The 12,547-nt window shown below is 40.7% G+C and overlaps 1 protein-coding gene and 1 long non-coding RNA gene across 8 annotated transcripts in view; one reads left to right on the top strand and one right to left on the bottom strand.

The window, feature by feature from the left end:
• Positions 1 to 76: 76 nt before the first annotated feature.
• Smg6 (Smg6 nonsense mediated mRNA decay factor) overlaps positions 77 to 12,547 on the top strand; it is a 41,022-nt gene continuing 28,551 nt past the window's right edge. For 4 of the 7 annotated variants that reach the window (XM_043416501.1, XM_043416500.1, XM_043416497.1 and 1 more), the window contains exons 1-14: positions 77 to 139; positions 671 to 1,103; positions 1,975 to 2,332; positions 2,584 to 2,847; positions 2,957 to 3,174; positions 3,401 to 3,622; positions 3,744 to 4,127; positions 4,301 to 4,891; positions 5,178 to 5,402; positions 5,670 to 6,273; positions 6,424 to 6,534; positions 6,636 to 6,647; positions 7,234 to 7,458; positions 7,813 to 7,874. In XM_043416501.1, coding sequence (XP_043272436.1) covers positions 91 to 139; positions 671 to 1,103; positions 1,975 to 2,332; positions 2,584 to 2,847; positions 2,957 to 3,174; positions 3,401 to 3,622; positions 3,744 to 4,127; positions 4,301 to 4,891; positions 5,178 to 5,402; positions 5,670 to 6,273; positions 6,424 to 6,534; positions 6,636 to 6,647; positions 7,234 to 7,458; positions 7,813 to 7,874 — 3,758 coding nt within the window. In that variant the 5' untranslated portion in view covers positions 77 to 90. Of the gene's footprint in view, positions 140 to 191; positions 329 to 670; positions 1,104 to 1,974; positions 2,333 to 2,583; positions 2,848 to 2,956; positions 3,175 to 3,400; positions 3,623 to 3,743; positions 4,128 to 4,300; positions 4,892 to 5,177; positions 5,403 to 5,669; positions 6,274 to 6,423; positions 6,535 to 6,635; positions 6,648 to 7,233; positions 7,459 to 7,812; positions 7,875 to 12,547 lie in introns of those variants that run through there. The other 3 variants (XM_043416498.1, XM_043416499.1, XM_043416502.1) reach the window with 3 other exon arrangements.
• LOC122409164 (uncharacterized) lies at positions 7,532 to 9,161 on the bottom strand. The gene is made up of 2 exons (XR_006260620.1): positions 8,533 to 9,161; positions 7,532 to 8,464 (listed from the first exon to the last, which is right to left on the bottom strand). It is a non-coding gene; the product is annotated as an uncharacterized lncRNA (long non-coding RNA).

Genomic DNA, 12,547 nt, shown 5'->3' with positions numbered 1-12,547 from the left:
TGGAATATGAAGCAGCGCAAAATTTCCGTGAACATATTTATATCGTAGTATGTGTATGCACCAAAATCACCTTGAATGTTGAATTTCAATATGGCGAACGACGACAAAGGACGCAGAAAGTGGGGAGATATTTCACAAGGTAATTCGTCGAAAAAATATTCGGGAGTCTTGGTGATAACGCTACGAATAATAATACACGTGTCAAGAGATAGAAACGCACAGATTTTGGAATACAAAGTTCTATCGTGTAGTTTATATATTATTTCGAACGACCAACAAACGAACTAACCTCAAAATTTCGTTGAATTTCGCTTCCGTAATTTTCATTGTAAATAACATTTTTTTTCTTTCTTATTCAATTCATTTTTCATGTGATAATTTATTTCGTGTGCTTGATGAATTTGTTAGAGTTTTCATGTAATTTTATTAATATATATATATACGAATCGAAATTGCTGGAACAATCTGGTGTATCATTTGGAGTTGCAGGTGTCAAAAAATTTGGGAAACAGTAATTTTTATAAACTTGATGAGTTTAATGTCCCGTTTTTCATTTTTTTTTCGAAATAATCGATACATGAAATTGCACATATTTTAATTGGATAGGTGAAAATAGGTAATTTTTCTTCCAAAAACTAAACAATCTTTTTCTATTTAATGTCAATCCCAGATAGCAGAATCAATTACAAATCGGATAAAGGAAAATTTGGTGACATGCGTGGCGCAGCTCCAAATCGGGCACCTCCCAGGCTAATTTACACACCAGGGAGTGGGCCGCTGAAAAAAACTGGTCGTGCTCCTGATGATTTCGATAGAGAGGCAAATTCAGGAGAGAGAACAAAATCTGTCTCGGTTCAAGATCGTCTCAGGCCCATGCATTTCAATAGTACACAGCAAGGAGAAACAGTTAGAGCTCAAGAATCCAATGAAAAATTGAATGATGCTACTTTCAGCGAGGACAGAAGTAGCATTGATGATGGCAATTCTGTAAGAACCAGTCATCATGGTGGCGATGGGAGAAGAAGAAGCAAGAAGCCGGAACTGCCGTTGTACGTACCCAAGAAAGTCCAGGAGGCATTGGCCAAACGGGATGTAACTAATAGGTGAACTACGTTACTGATATTATCCTGTCCGGATGATTTCATTCATTGATCCTTTCTTCTGCGTTCGTAAGGAAAATGCTTTATGAAGTACACAAAAAATAATTCTCAGTGCAATTATTGAACCAGGCTTGAAGTTTTTCTTTTTTTTTATCAATCATTTCTGGAATTTTTAACTTTTTCTTTTAACTAATTTTGACTAAATATCTTGGAATTTTTCTTAGATTTATTTCAAACGTAAGTAATCCCTCTAAAAAGTTTCTAAGCGTTTTTGATTAATGTATTTCTAAGATTCATAAAAAAATGAGTTCTTAAAAAGATCCAATTCAGTCGAAAATATTTCATAATTATCTAAAAGTAATCTAAGAGTTTGCCAAGTTTTGGAAACAGACCTACAATAAGGTAGGGACAACTATCGGGTGGTCAATAGGTATAATTTAAAGTCGAAGTAATAAATACACGATGAACGATCTAACGAAGTAACAAAATAATAGATCGAACCAAGAATATTTCAGTTTATAGTGATCGAAAGTATTATTCAGAAATTTCTTTCGCTTAGGATTTTTGAAAGTCAAGTTATTTCACAAAGGCCGTTCGATCAGCATAAGGAAACTTCTCGGCCATGCGAGAAAAAGCTTATATTGGGCTGAAACGTTTTTATTTCACTCGAAATTGGATTTGTGAAGCTTAGTTGTAAAATTTTTGAAAAATATTCATTCAATGATATGAGTTTCGAGTGTTATCATTCAATCGAATGTTCTGAGTTACTGTATTGATTTGTCAGTGTAATTTTGTATCTAATGTGATAATAAAATGATAGGGGATTCGTAAATCGTGATCTCACGCAAACGCGATTTTTCTCGGTTGAGCGCAGATCACCGCCTCCGAGAACGCCAACACCTCCTCAGTCTACCCACCAGCAACAAGCAAATGTTCACATAGCATGGGAGAGGGAACGAGTAGAGAGTGGCAACCGAGATTGGGACAATCGCTCGAGTCGTGGCTTCAGAAACGAGGGACACCGAAACCGAATGGGAAGACAGACAGTTGGGGATTCGAGCACCAACAATGTTCGAAACAGACCAGACGACCAGGGAAAACGTTTTTCGGGAAATCGCAGAGGTGGCCATCGTAATACGAACGAGAATGAAGAACGCGAATGGCGATCAAACTCACCAATGTCAGCTAGAAATTATGGCAGTCGTCGAGATTATCCTCGGGAAATTCGACAGGTATGATTTACGTTTCTTCGTGACAGTACATTTTTTTTGCACATAGAATGGAAAATAATTTTTTTAATATTTTTTATGCTCAGACAACTAATGTGATAGAAAGACAAGGCACCATAAATTCGTTTGACAGCAAAATGATCTCAAATGATAGCAAAATATTCACACTTTTTTCATTCTATACATAAAACAATAAAATACAATTTTCAACCAAAGTAAAAACGACTTCACTTTCGTTTCTTTTTATAAAAAAGGGCTCGGAGCCACTCGCAGCTACGCCGAACAATGCCAACGAATACAATCGTATTCGTGACACTCGAAGCGTCGATCCACCGAGTTTTGGTGAAAAGTTTCAAAGGAAGCCACCCTCGGGGCGATGGGTGAGTGACAAGATGAATATTTTACCACCGCGGCTGCAACGAAAATATTTGGCTAAAAACGGCCTGGACGTTCCTCCTGGAAATTCGTTATTTTCAAAGTCATCCGAGGATTGGGACGGGAGCACGATTTCATTCCAGGTAAATTCAAATGGTGTTTACCAATCAAATTTTAAAAAATGGAAAATCTTTCACCAGAGCTGGATGATCTCAGAATTTCCATGTGTTTCTACTTTTCCAAAATTCTCAGGGCTCATCCGGATACAACAACACTTCATGGACTCGTAACAACATGCCACCGCCTCATTCCTCTTGGTCAAATACAATACCGGCTCGTAGTAGAGGAAGAGGGAGACTTACGACCGAAGAATTGGAATCGTCGATCGTGAATCATAGACCTGGCACTCCAGATCAGTATTCAGCTGCGAGTTCCAGATCGCAAACGCCCAGCCAGGAATACAGCACTCGGTAAAAATGCAAATCGTTCTTTCCGATTGTTTTGGAACTTCCATTGTTAAAATGTTATCGATTTTTCTCTGTCTAAACACATTTATTATATAAATTTAATTTGCAGAAATTAGATGAAATTTTTTGGACTAATTTCTGTGAAAATAATCGCAAAAAGAATTTCCGTTGTATCGCTTTTTCAATGCCTTTTATCGATATTTTTTAACAACGTTTACATTGCGAATAGACATTATGAACGTCGAGGAAGCAACAGTACAATGTACACGAGCATGGAGAGCCTCAGTCGGGCCGACACGCACGTTTCGATGCCACAAAATCTGTTTGTCCATCCAAACACGAACCGAGGCCGTCGACCTTCACCTCCACAACCTCCTGATATTCAGACTAGACGAAGCGTATCTCCGAATTCAACCTCTACCATTCCGCATCATCAAACTCATAACCAGTGGTAAGACATTAATCCAAAGTGGAAATGTAAACAGATCTTTTCGCCACGCAATTAAATCAGAACCTCCTAAAATTTGTTTTTAAAAACGCTGTGTCGATTAATTCTCTTGTTATTTCTTAAGGCACCGTACGAACAACAATGCGGAAGAGGCAACTAATTCGATCGGTGGCGATCCGAATGACGAACGTTACAGCCTGAATCCGAGTCCGGTGAAGAGCAGCGAACCATACAGTTCGTTGCCCGATATGGCTTCGATAGCGAATCTCGATTGGAGCGAAGACGTTGAAACTCCGTTGTACAATAAAAACGAGAACGACCACGAAGGCGGACAACATCGTAATCCGAGTCGCAGCTCTTCGGTTACAAGCTTGCGGGACAATGGCAGTATTTCTGGTCATTCGGTTGGTCCAGCTGCATCGAGCAATCAGTTCTCAGGACGTGATTCTGGATTCAGACGGAAGAGAAAAGACAGGAGACGTTCGGGGGCGAGAGATAATCGAAACCGGTAAATATTGGTTTCATTCGGAATGGATTAAATTTAAAATTGCCGAATTCAATGTTCGAGCATTGTTTTCGGGTGAAATTGTCAAATAATTTATTTTCGTATGTTCCGAAATGAATTGCTGCGAATCAGTGATGAAATTTTTTTTTAGTACTAATGAGCATTTGTTGTTCCAGGAGCTGCAGCAGGGATAATGAAAATCATGGTAAAAGTCGGGAACGAACAAATAATCAACAAAACAGAGAAGTTACAGGAAATGAGCGAATGGATGGTCATGGAAGACGATACGAGGGAAATCGAAAAAATCGAAACGGCAGAATGCCGAGGAGCCGAGAGTCCAGTAGAGATCGAGATCACCGTGGCGCACCAAGAAATGTTGAGGAAAATCGGCGAATTAATGATGAAAATTGGAGAACTGGAAAACGTGTTTCAACTTGCGAACCAGAAGAGCCGAGAAGTTCCTTAGCAATTAGTAACAGTCAACAACAATTCAACACCACCGGACAATTTGGTTCACACGCTAATACCAATGCACTTCGAACAACGAGCTCCACTTTGCCCAAACCATCTGCCAATCATCAACCACCGGGAGTTCTTGTTCTTACCGAAAGAAATTTATCATCGCCTCGATACACGACCAACGTCAATTGCGGGCGCCAGGATAATCAGTCTCAACAGCAGCGTAAAACACTCTTTGATCCAAACAACCCTGACAAGCCGATCATCGTTCGAACGACTGGAAATCGAAACTCATCTTTGCAACTTCGGTAAGGCAATGATTTTCATTAACACTCTAACTATTGTAATTTTGATGACACAAAATTATTAGCATATAAATCCGCATGATCCATCATTTGTCCATGATTTGATGTTCTGTGAATTTTATCAAATAGTTTGAATACGACTGAAAGTGAAGACATTGAATAAGATCGTAAAATAAAATGGAATTCTTGTTGCATTTCTGGTAAATTTAGGTTATGTCAGGTTTATACACTTTCCTGTCTATGTGTTGTGTCCTATTGAAATCATCGAAAATTATACATTTTTTTACAGGGACAAGGACACAACGTGCCAAGCCTCGAGTCCTAGCCTGGTTACTTGCAACTCTCACACCCTTATATCGCCCACAGGCCATCAGAGCTTTGGTCCTTACCGTGGGCCACCAATGGAGGCTGGAAATGCCGGAATTTCTGGTATTAGGCCTTCCGTACCTTTCGTCACTGAACAAATGCAGGGTAATAATTCTCGGCCCGCGTGGTACGATCCCCGCTCGGAAGTGTGAGTACATATTTTCATCGGAATATGTTTTCTATCGCATTGACACAAATTTTATCCAAGTTTTCTTTTTTGAGAGAGTAAATTCGAGTGAAAATACACCATAAACCATAAAAGCAATGAATCAATGTCACGAGTATTAAAATCTCAAAGAAGACGAATCACTCAAGGGGAATTCAGTGGAAACAAGGATGTTTTTAATTGAATATAGTAATTTTAAAGAAAATAATTTATCGATTTTATTTATTTTAAAAATAATTGTTGTTCTAGTCTTCGCTCAGCTAAAGATCCTTATCGACTATTGGAAGTAGAAACGATTGATCGTGAGCTGCAGTGGGTTCTGAGTTCTGGTAGTTTGACTTCAAACTGGGAAAAGATTACGAATCTCCGTCTGACGCTTCGCAACCGTTTGGAGATTTTGCTTGAAAGTGACATAAAATTCTGTCAAACAGAGAACGTCGAGCAGCACTTTTGGAAAATTCTTTATTACAATATGATTGAAATGCTGCGCAAAATAATGCCGAAAGAAAACAACGATCTACGTGAACAGTATAAAAGAATTATGCTTGAGATTATCGACGAGGGTACACAGTATTTTGAAAATTTGCTCACCGTTCTCGAGAAAAAATACAAATTCAAGCTCGAAGTTTTTCTCGCATCGACTTCACCGCCCAACGGACTTGGCTTCATCGGCCTTGCACTCGTCAGTGCCCAGAAAATTTTCCTCTTTCTCGGCGATCTCGCTCGGTACAAAGAGCAAGCTAATGAAACGACCAATTATGGACGATCAAGACAATGGTATTTGAAAGCTCAGCAGATCAATCCGAAAAATGGCCGCCCTTACAATCAACTGGCTCTACTTGCGCATTACGCGGTACATATTTCTATCCTCCTTTTCGATTATAATCGATCTAATTTTTATTAGATCGCCTAGGACAAAAAATCAACAATTATTTGACATGCAGTTTCATTCACAACCGTTTACTTTCTACCAAACTCAACGTGTTTTGTGCTACAATTGCAGCGACGAAAGTTGGACGCGGTTTACTACTACATGCGATCTCTCATGGCCTCGAATCCTTTCCACTCAGCAAGGGAAAGTCTTATAGCACTTTTTGACGAAAACAGAAAAAAGGTAAGTTTTCTCAATCACTAAAAAAATCGCAACGACAATTATTTATTTTTCGCGAGCAACTATTCGATTAATGAACTTAATGATTTTCGTTTTGCCGCCAGTATCTTCATTATGTAAGTAATTTCCGATATTTTGTGTAAATTTTTCGACAATCATTTTCATGCATCGATGCTTCGTAGAAACAATTTTTTTTCTTTAAAGACTCGGTACAAATCTCTGTGTGCTTAGAAATTCTGTTTAAAACCGCTCTTCACGTATTCTGTCGAATTTCCATTGCACAACAAACATGTGGAACTGTCGCGATAAACAATTTATACACAAGCATGAAGTAGTGAGAAAATTAAAATCATTTGTAGAGATAAGTGCGTTTCGAAAATTGCGATCAAACTTTTTCCCGGCTGCAAAAATTTTTATAGTTGGAACGCAGAAAAATTGTAATTTTCTACAATCGAACGAAGCACGCTTGAGTATCATCGTTTTTCTTTTATTCAATTTGATATAGAACAGTTTTGAACGAACATTCAAATGGAAGTTTTTGCTTGAAAAGTAACGAAACTCGCTCATGCACTGGCTCTGTAGACGAAAATTTATTTTTTTTTTTTTTTAAATCTCCAAGAAGTTTATAGTGTAGAAAAAAACGTACCGATCAAAGGAAAAAAAAAACAAACACTAAAAAATTTTTTCAAACTATTGCTCTAGTACGAATCGACCGAAAGAAAACGTAAGGAAGAGCGCGAATGGAAGGAACGAGCGAGAATGAAGGAGAAAGAGGGAGCGAACAACGCACCGGGAGCCCTCCGTCGAGAAACTTGGATACACCCGGGTGGAAGGAGAGTCCGACGAACGACTTCGTCGACCGGACTTGGGGATTCCAAATTTTCTCACAGTGACTCTGAAGAACTGTCACAACTGACGAGTGTTGAGGTATAAAAATGTTTAATCAAATCAACAGCTGTTGAATAAACGATTATTAATTGTATAAATTTGAAAATTGAAATTCAGTGTATGAATGAGGAGACTTTATTTTTCATTAATTACATTTTTCATCTTCTTACGGTGGCTTTCGAAATTCTTCCGGTTTAAAAGCAGCAGTTTCTCAATAAATCGTGTTACTACTGTTTTTAATATTTGGCTTCGAGCCGCTATTACGACTCTTGATAAAATTTCACGTCTCAGTACGGAAGTGTCGAGAAAAAATGTTATAACTCTTTTTGCGAGACTTCCTATGCTAATATTTACAGTGGAATATATTCTGAAAATTTGCCTCTATTTTCACAGGTAAACAAACGCTTCATAACGTCGTATCTTCACGTTCACGGAAAGCTCATCACGAAGATAGGGTGAGTGGATTTTCATATTTCTCCCTTAGGAAGAGAGAGAGAGAGAGAGAGAGAGAGCGGGAGGGAGGATGAGTTTGAGGGAAGGAGAAATGAAGAAGGAAGAGTATTTTCGAAAAGCGATGCTCTTTGTTGAAATTCCTGTTTTGTTAATCCGTCTTGTATACAAGAGTTGACTGTATGCGGGTATCTGTGACTGGGCTGTTCTCGGTGAAGCGTGGTTCGCGCTCTGAGTTATTCCTCGGTGGTGATAATTATTAGGTGTAGGTAGGTGTAAACAGTCGGGGCACCGGGAAGACTTTGCTCCGCTCGTTTTATTGCCATTCGAAGAATCTACAAAGTATCGTTTTCTTCCTTTTTTCACTCTTACGTTTTTTTCCTTCTGGCGAGCATTCGTCGAAACTCGACGAAACTTGGTTGGTCGAAGTAGAAAGAGAAAGAGGGAGGGAAAAGAGGAAAAAGTGCGTGGTGGTAGATCGGCTCTCGGTGCGTCGCGCTTCTTCTTCTTCTTCGTTATCTCCAGTTAGCGCATGAACTTGAACCACGGAGAAAACTTAAACTCCTTTGCCGTCTATTCCTTCGACACTTTATTCCTGTAGGAACAATGGTGTATATTCAAAGAGTTCGTTCAAAAAGGCCGGTTACATTGACAAAAGGCTACCTGTGACGTTCCATCATAACGTCTATGCACTCTGTGTTTCTTCGACCCTTCCGGTCTCTCGCTCTCTCCCTCGTCCGTCGTTCTTTCCTCGTATGAAATAGGTTTTCTCGGAAAAGTCAATGGAAACGCGTCTCTGACGATTCCAAGCTGGGAGTTGACGCGAGTTTTTCAATGCGGCTCCCCGTGCGTCTTGGTTATTGTTCGCGTTCGTTGCTCGGCATCGGAAAAAATGTCGTGAAATGGAGGAAATAGAAAAATCTGTTGAAGAACAAACAAGCAGGCGGAGGAACTACCGGAGTTTGACTCACATTCGAGAGACGTATATAGCTGTTGTTGTGCAGGCTTAAAATAGCATCATAGCTAAGTCTCAACGAGAAACGCAAGACGAAAAAAATCCCGACGAAAAAAAAAAATATAATAATACACTATTCGCTAAGAGGCCTTTAATAACGTACTGTCTCCCCGCATGCCCACGGGGCGATGTACATTTTATGAGGCAAAACTCAAGAGTAGGAGGAAATATTCGCTCGTATCTAACCGAAGAAAAATTGAAAAAAAATATATATCGGCTATTCGAGTGTGGTATTAGTCTGCGGTAAGTCGGAGGGGGGTTTCTGTGGAGAGCGCAATTCATCGGACACATAATCATAATGAAATATATCCAAGTGAGGAAGAGAGAGAGAGAGAGAGAGAGAAAGAAAAAGCGGCAAGGCGCGTGGTACTCGACCCGTTGATGTGGCCCTGTTGCGCCAGTCGGTGGTTGCTTCTTTATTTTTTTTACCTCTCTCTCTCTCTCTTTTGCTCTCTAGTCCAGCGACCGTAACGTTCGTGTTTTACTTGGACGTCGGTAAAAATGTTAATTGACAATTGCGTGGCGCCACTGGAGGAGCGTCTCGCTCGACCACAGTCTCTCCCTTCCTTCTGGGGAGCTTTCGGAGCATCAACGCGCTTAAGCCAAGGAGAGCATCCCGCAGCTTCTATACCGGGTGTTCTGCACATCTATTCTCGTTGATACGTGCGTACACGTGTTGAATGTGCGTCTGTGTGCGTACGATCGAGAGCGCGAACCGATGTTACAAAATTCCACCCTGCTACGAAGCAATCCGGAAGCGATGCATTTCTCACCGGTACGGAGAGCCAGGATTCTATATCAAGCGTTTGGAATTGGTACGAGAGATAAGGAGACCCCGAGATTATTCCCGATCAGGATTCGCTCCGTGAAAGATTCAAGCGGACTCGGGAATCCGAGCAGTACAGGAAACCGGCAAGAAGAAAAAGAAGAAACAGCAGAAGAAATGGAAGAAACAGGATGAAGGAGAGAAGAAGCGAAAGAGACATTGAAAGGCGCAGTAGCAAAGAAGATGAAACTGAAAATAAACACGGAGAAATAGAAGAAGAATGACAAAAAGAAGCAGATAAAGAAGGTACATGCGGAACAGAAGAAACTGAGAAAACAGAAGAAATAATAAAAAGGGAAGAAGCGTACCAAAACATAAGAAGAAAAAGATAAAAATGCAGAAGAAGAAGAAGAAGAAGAAGAAGAAGAAGAAGAAGAAGAAGAAGATGGAGGAGGCGACGAGAAGATGAAAATAACGAAAAAGAGTGGATGCGTGCGTGTCACGGCTTCCAATGGTCGTTTACCTGTGGCAAAAGGCGAGTGACGACCCCGCTCCTTTCAAGGACACGACTAACACGCAACTCTCGTGGGTAACGTTGTCCGGTATTGAACAATTTTAGCGACGGCTCCATGTTTCTCCTGGTGGTGGTGGTGGTGGTGGTGATGCTCCTTCTCTTCATCCTTGTAATCTCGATTCTCTCCCCGTGGCCTTCGTAAATGCGCGCGCTACTCGTGTTTCTCAACGAGCAAACGCGACTCCGAATCTTGGCGTATGTTTCGAGACGCTTCTTGATAAAGGGATTCCTCGTTCTCGTCATTTCTTGCACTCGAGGCACTTGGCCGAAGTTACATCGGGGGCCGGGGGAACGAAAGCAAAGGCAGTTGTCTAACCCCCGTACCCTGTATTCGTCTCTTCACGATCCGTATCTCACGCACTGATTAATTGTTTCGTCCCCGCTCGACGAGACTCTCACTTCGTCTCGGCTTATCGTGTTTATGTTGTTATCCATGAGCAATGGATCTTGTCTCACTCGTCAACAATCTCGAACGAGAATGAGGAAAAAATTCACGTTCACCGACGCGAAATTGCGGTGAGAAAAATATCGGCAAATAATTGGTCAAGAATTTCCAATTTATTTTTCTGACTTCGTCAAAAAAATATTTTGATATATTCTAATGAAAAAATGTGCAGTTTTACCTCCGTAGATTAATCGCTGATAAAACCGTCATCGATTCGACTTCGATGGCCTTCCTTCGTCCACACGATGCAAAGCAATTTTATCTGGAAACTCTCATTTTTTCTGTGCTCGCCATTTACATTCGAGGCGAAAATGGGGAGAAAAAAGTTATATCAGCAAGGACAAGATATCGATCCTTGGGAGTGCAGCTTTTTAAAGGAACTCGGAGGAGAGCATTTTGAAAAGTGTAAGGAAGAGAAGAAAAAACAAAAAATGAAATACATAAATGGCAAAGTACCGGCGAACGAGATCGAGCGGTATCCGATTATCTTGTAAATTATCGTGTCGCGCGAGGTACGAGCCACATCGAGTGGAGTCTGACAACAGAGAAACTCCTCTGAAACATTAAGAGAAAGAGAGAGGAGAAGCTTTACGCTCACGATCTTCTGCCGTTATTAATTGTTGACCGGATAATCCGACGGCAGGGAGCTTAAGCACCGCGCGCGAGGAGGCTTTCGAGGTGATAAAAATGATAATTAAATATGGAAACGAGAAGCTCGCGTCTCCATCGCGCGAGGTACTTGGGAATCGTATCGTCCGTCGGGTTTTACTGGCGCCATGCGCGAGATCTCTCCTGTGTACGTATTCTCTTCGTGCTCGGGAGTCATTTGCATCAGCAGCGAAATGGAGAAGCTCCAGGGAAAGAGTATCTTCTTCTTTCTCCTTCTCCTCCTCTTCCTCTTCTCTTTCCCCTGTCGTTAGAAGATCTCTACGAAAAAAGCCATTTCGAGCCAACAATTGTGATCAGACGACGAAAAATTTTGTCATTATTTCGCAATCTCCTTATCCCACAAGTGGCACAGATCCACGCTCATCAACTGGAATGTCGTAGGTCAAACTTCAAGAGTTTCAAGTCTCACAAAAAACAGATGAAGCATGCTTCAGGCTTTTCGTTGAGCAGAGGTACGATAAGAAGAAAAAAACTTATAAAATCGGTGCTGCTTGCGTGCGCTCGCAACAACTAACGAGATACGAGGATTGGACCGTTGCAGATGATGGTAGCCTCGAGTGTCTTTGCCTCGACATTGCGACCCTTACATACATATATAGGGTGTCTCAACGCAGTTTATTATTCGCCTTAACTTCACTCGGACACTTTATTTTTTGCTGGAAAGTCCCCTCATCTTTTTTTCATTAGACGTCTCAATGATCGAGTAATTACTGCGTGTGCCTACGAACTTGGTTAATAGTTTTGTTTCGTTGAAATCAATGTAGCATAAATCCACAGGAACAGTAGCGTTGCTCATGAATTTTTTTTTCAGAAGAGGTATCAACAGGGTTCGTCTATCTTCAAGAGATTAATCCTCGGAGCTGATCGAAGAGGGTGCTTGAAAAGCAGACTTACTCTGCCGCTCGGAAGAGCGAACTATCGAGGATAGAACAATACTGTCAGAAGAACTTTTGCAGGAAATTCGATGCTCCACACATGACGGTCTCGGTCATTTTTGTCGCATTTTCAACCGTTTCGTCAGTATACGAGATAGAAGCACGAGGATTCGTTGATCGAGAAACTCATAACTTTGCGGTAGGGGACTCGATCGACAAAACTCATAAAACTTTTCATCCGAACGTTCAGTCGCGATTCAAACTTGACGATAATGAATATTTATGGTGGACACCCTGTATATTATAATTATATACATATACATATGAAAATATA

The sequence above is a fragment of the Venturia canescens genome, chromosome 4 (genome assembly GCF_019457755.1).
Source record: "Venturia canescens isolate UGA chromosome 4, ASM1945775v1, whole genome shotgun sequence".
In the NCBI taxonomy this organism is placed as follows: domain Eukaryota; kingdom Metazoa; phylum Arthropoda; class Insecta; order Hymenoptera; family Ichneumonidae; genus Venturia; species Venturia canescens.
This window is presented reverse-complemented; position numbering and strand designations above follow the sequence as displayed.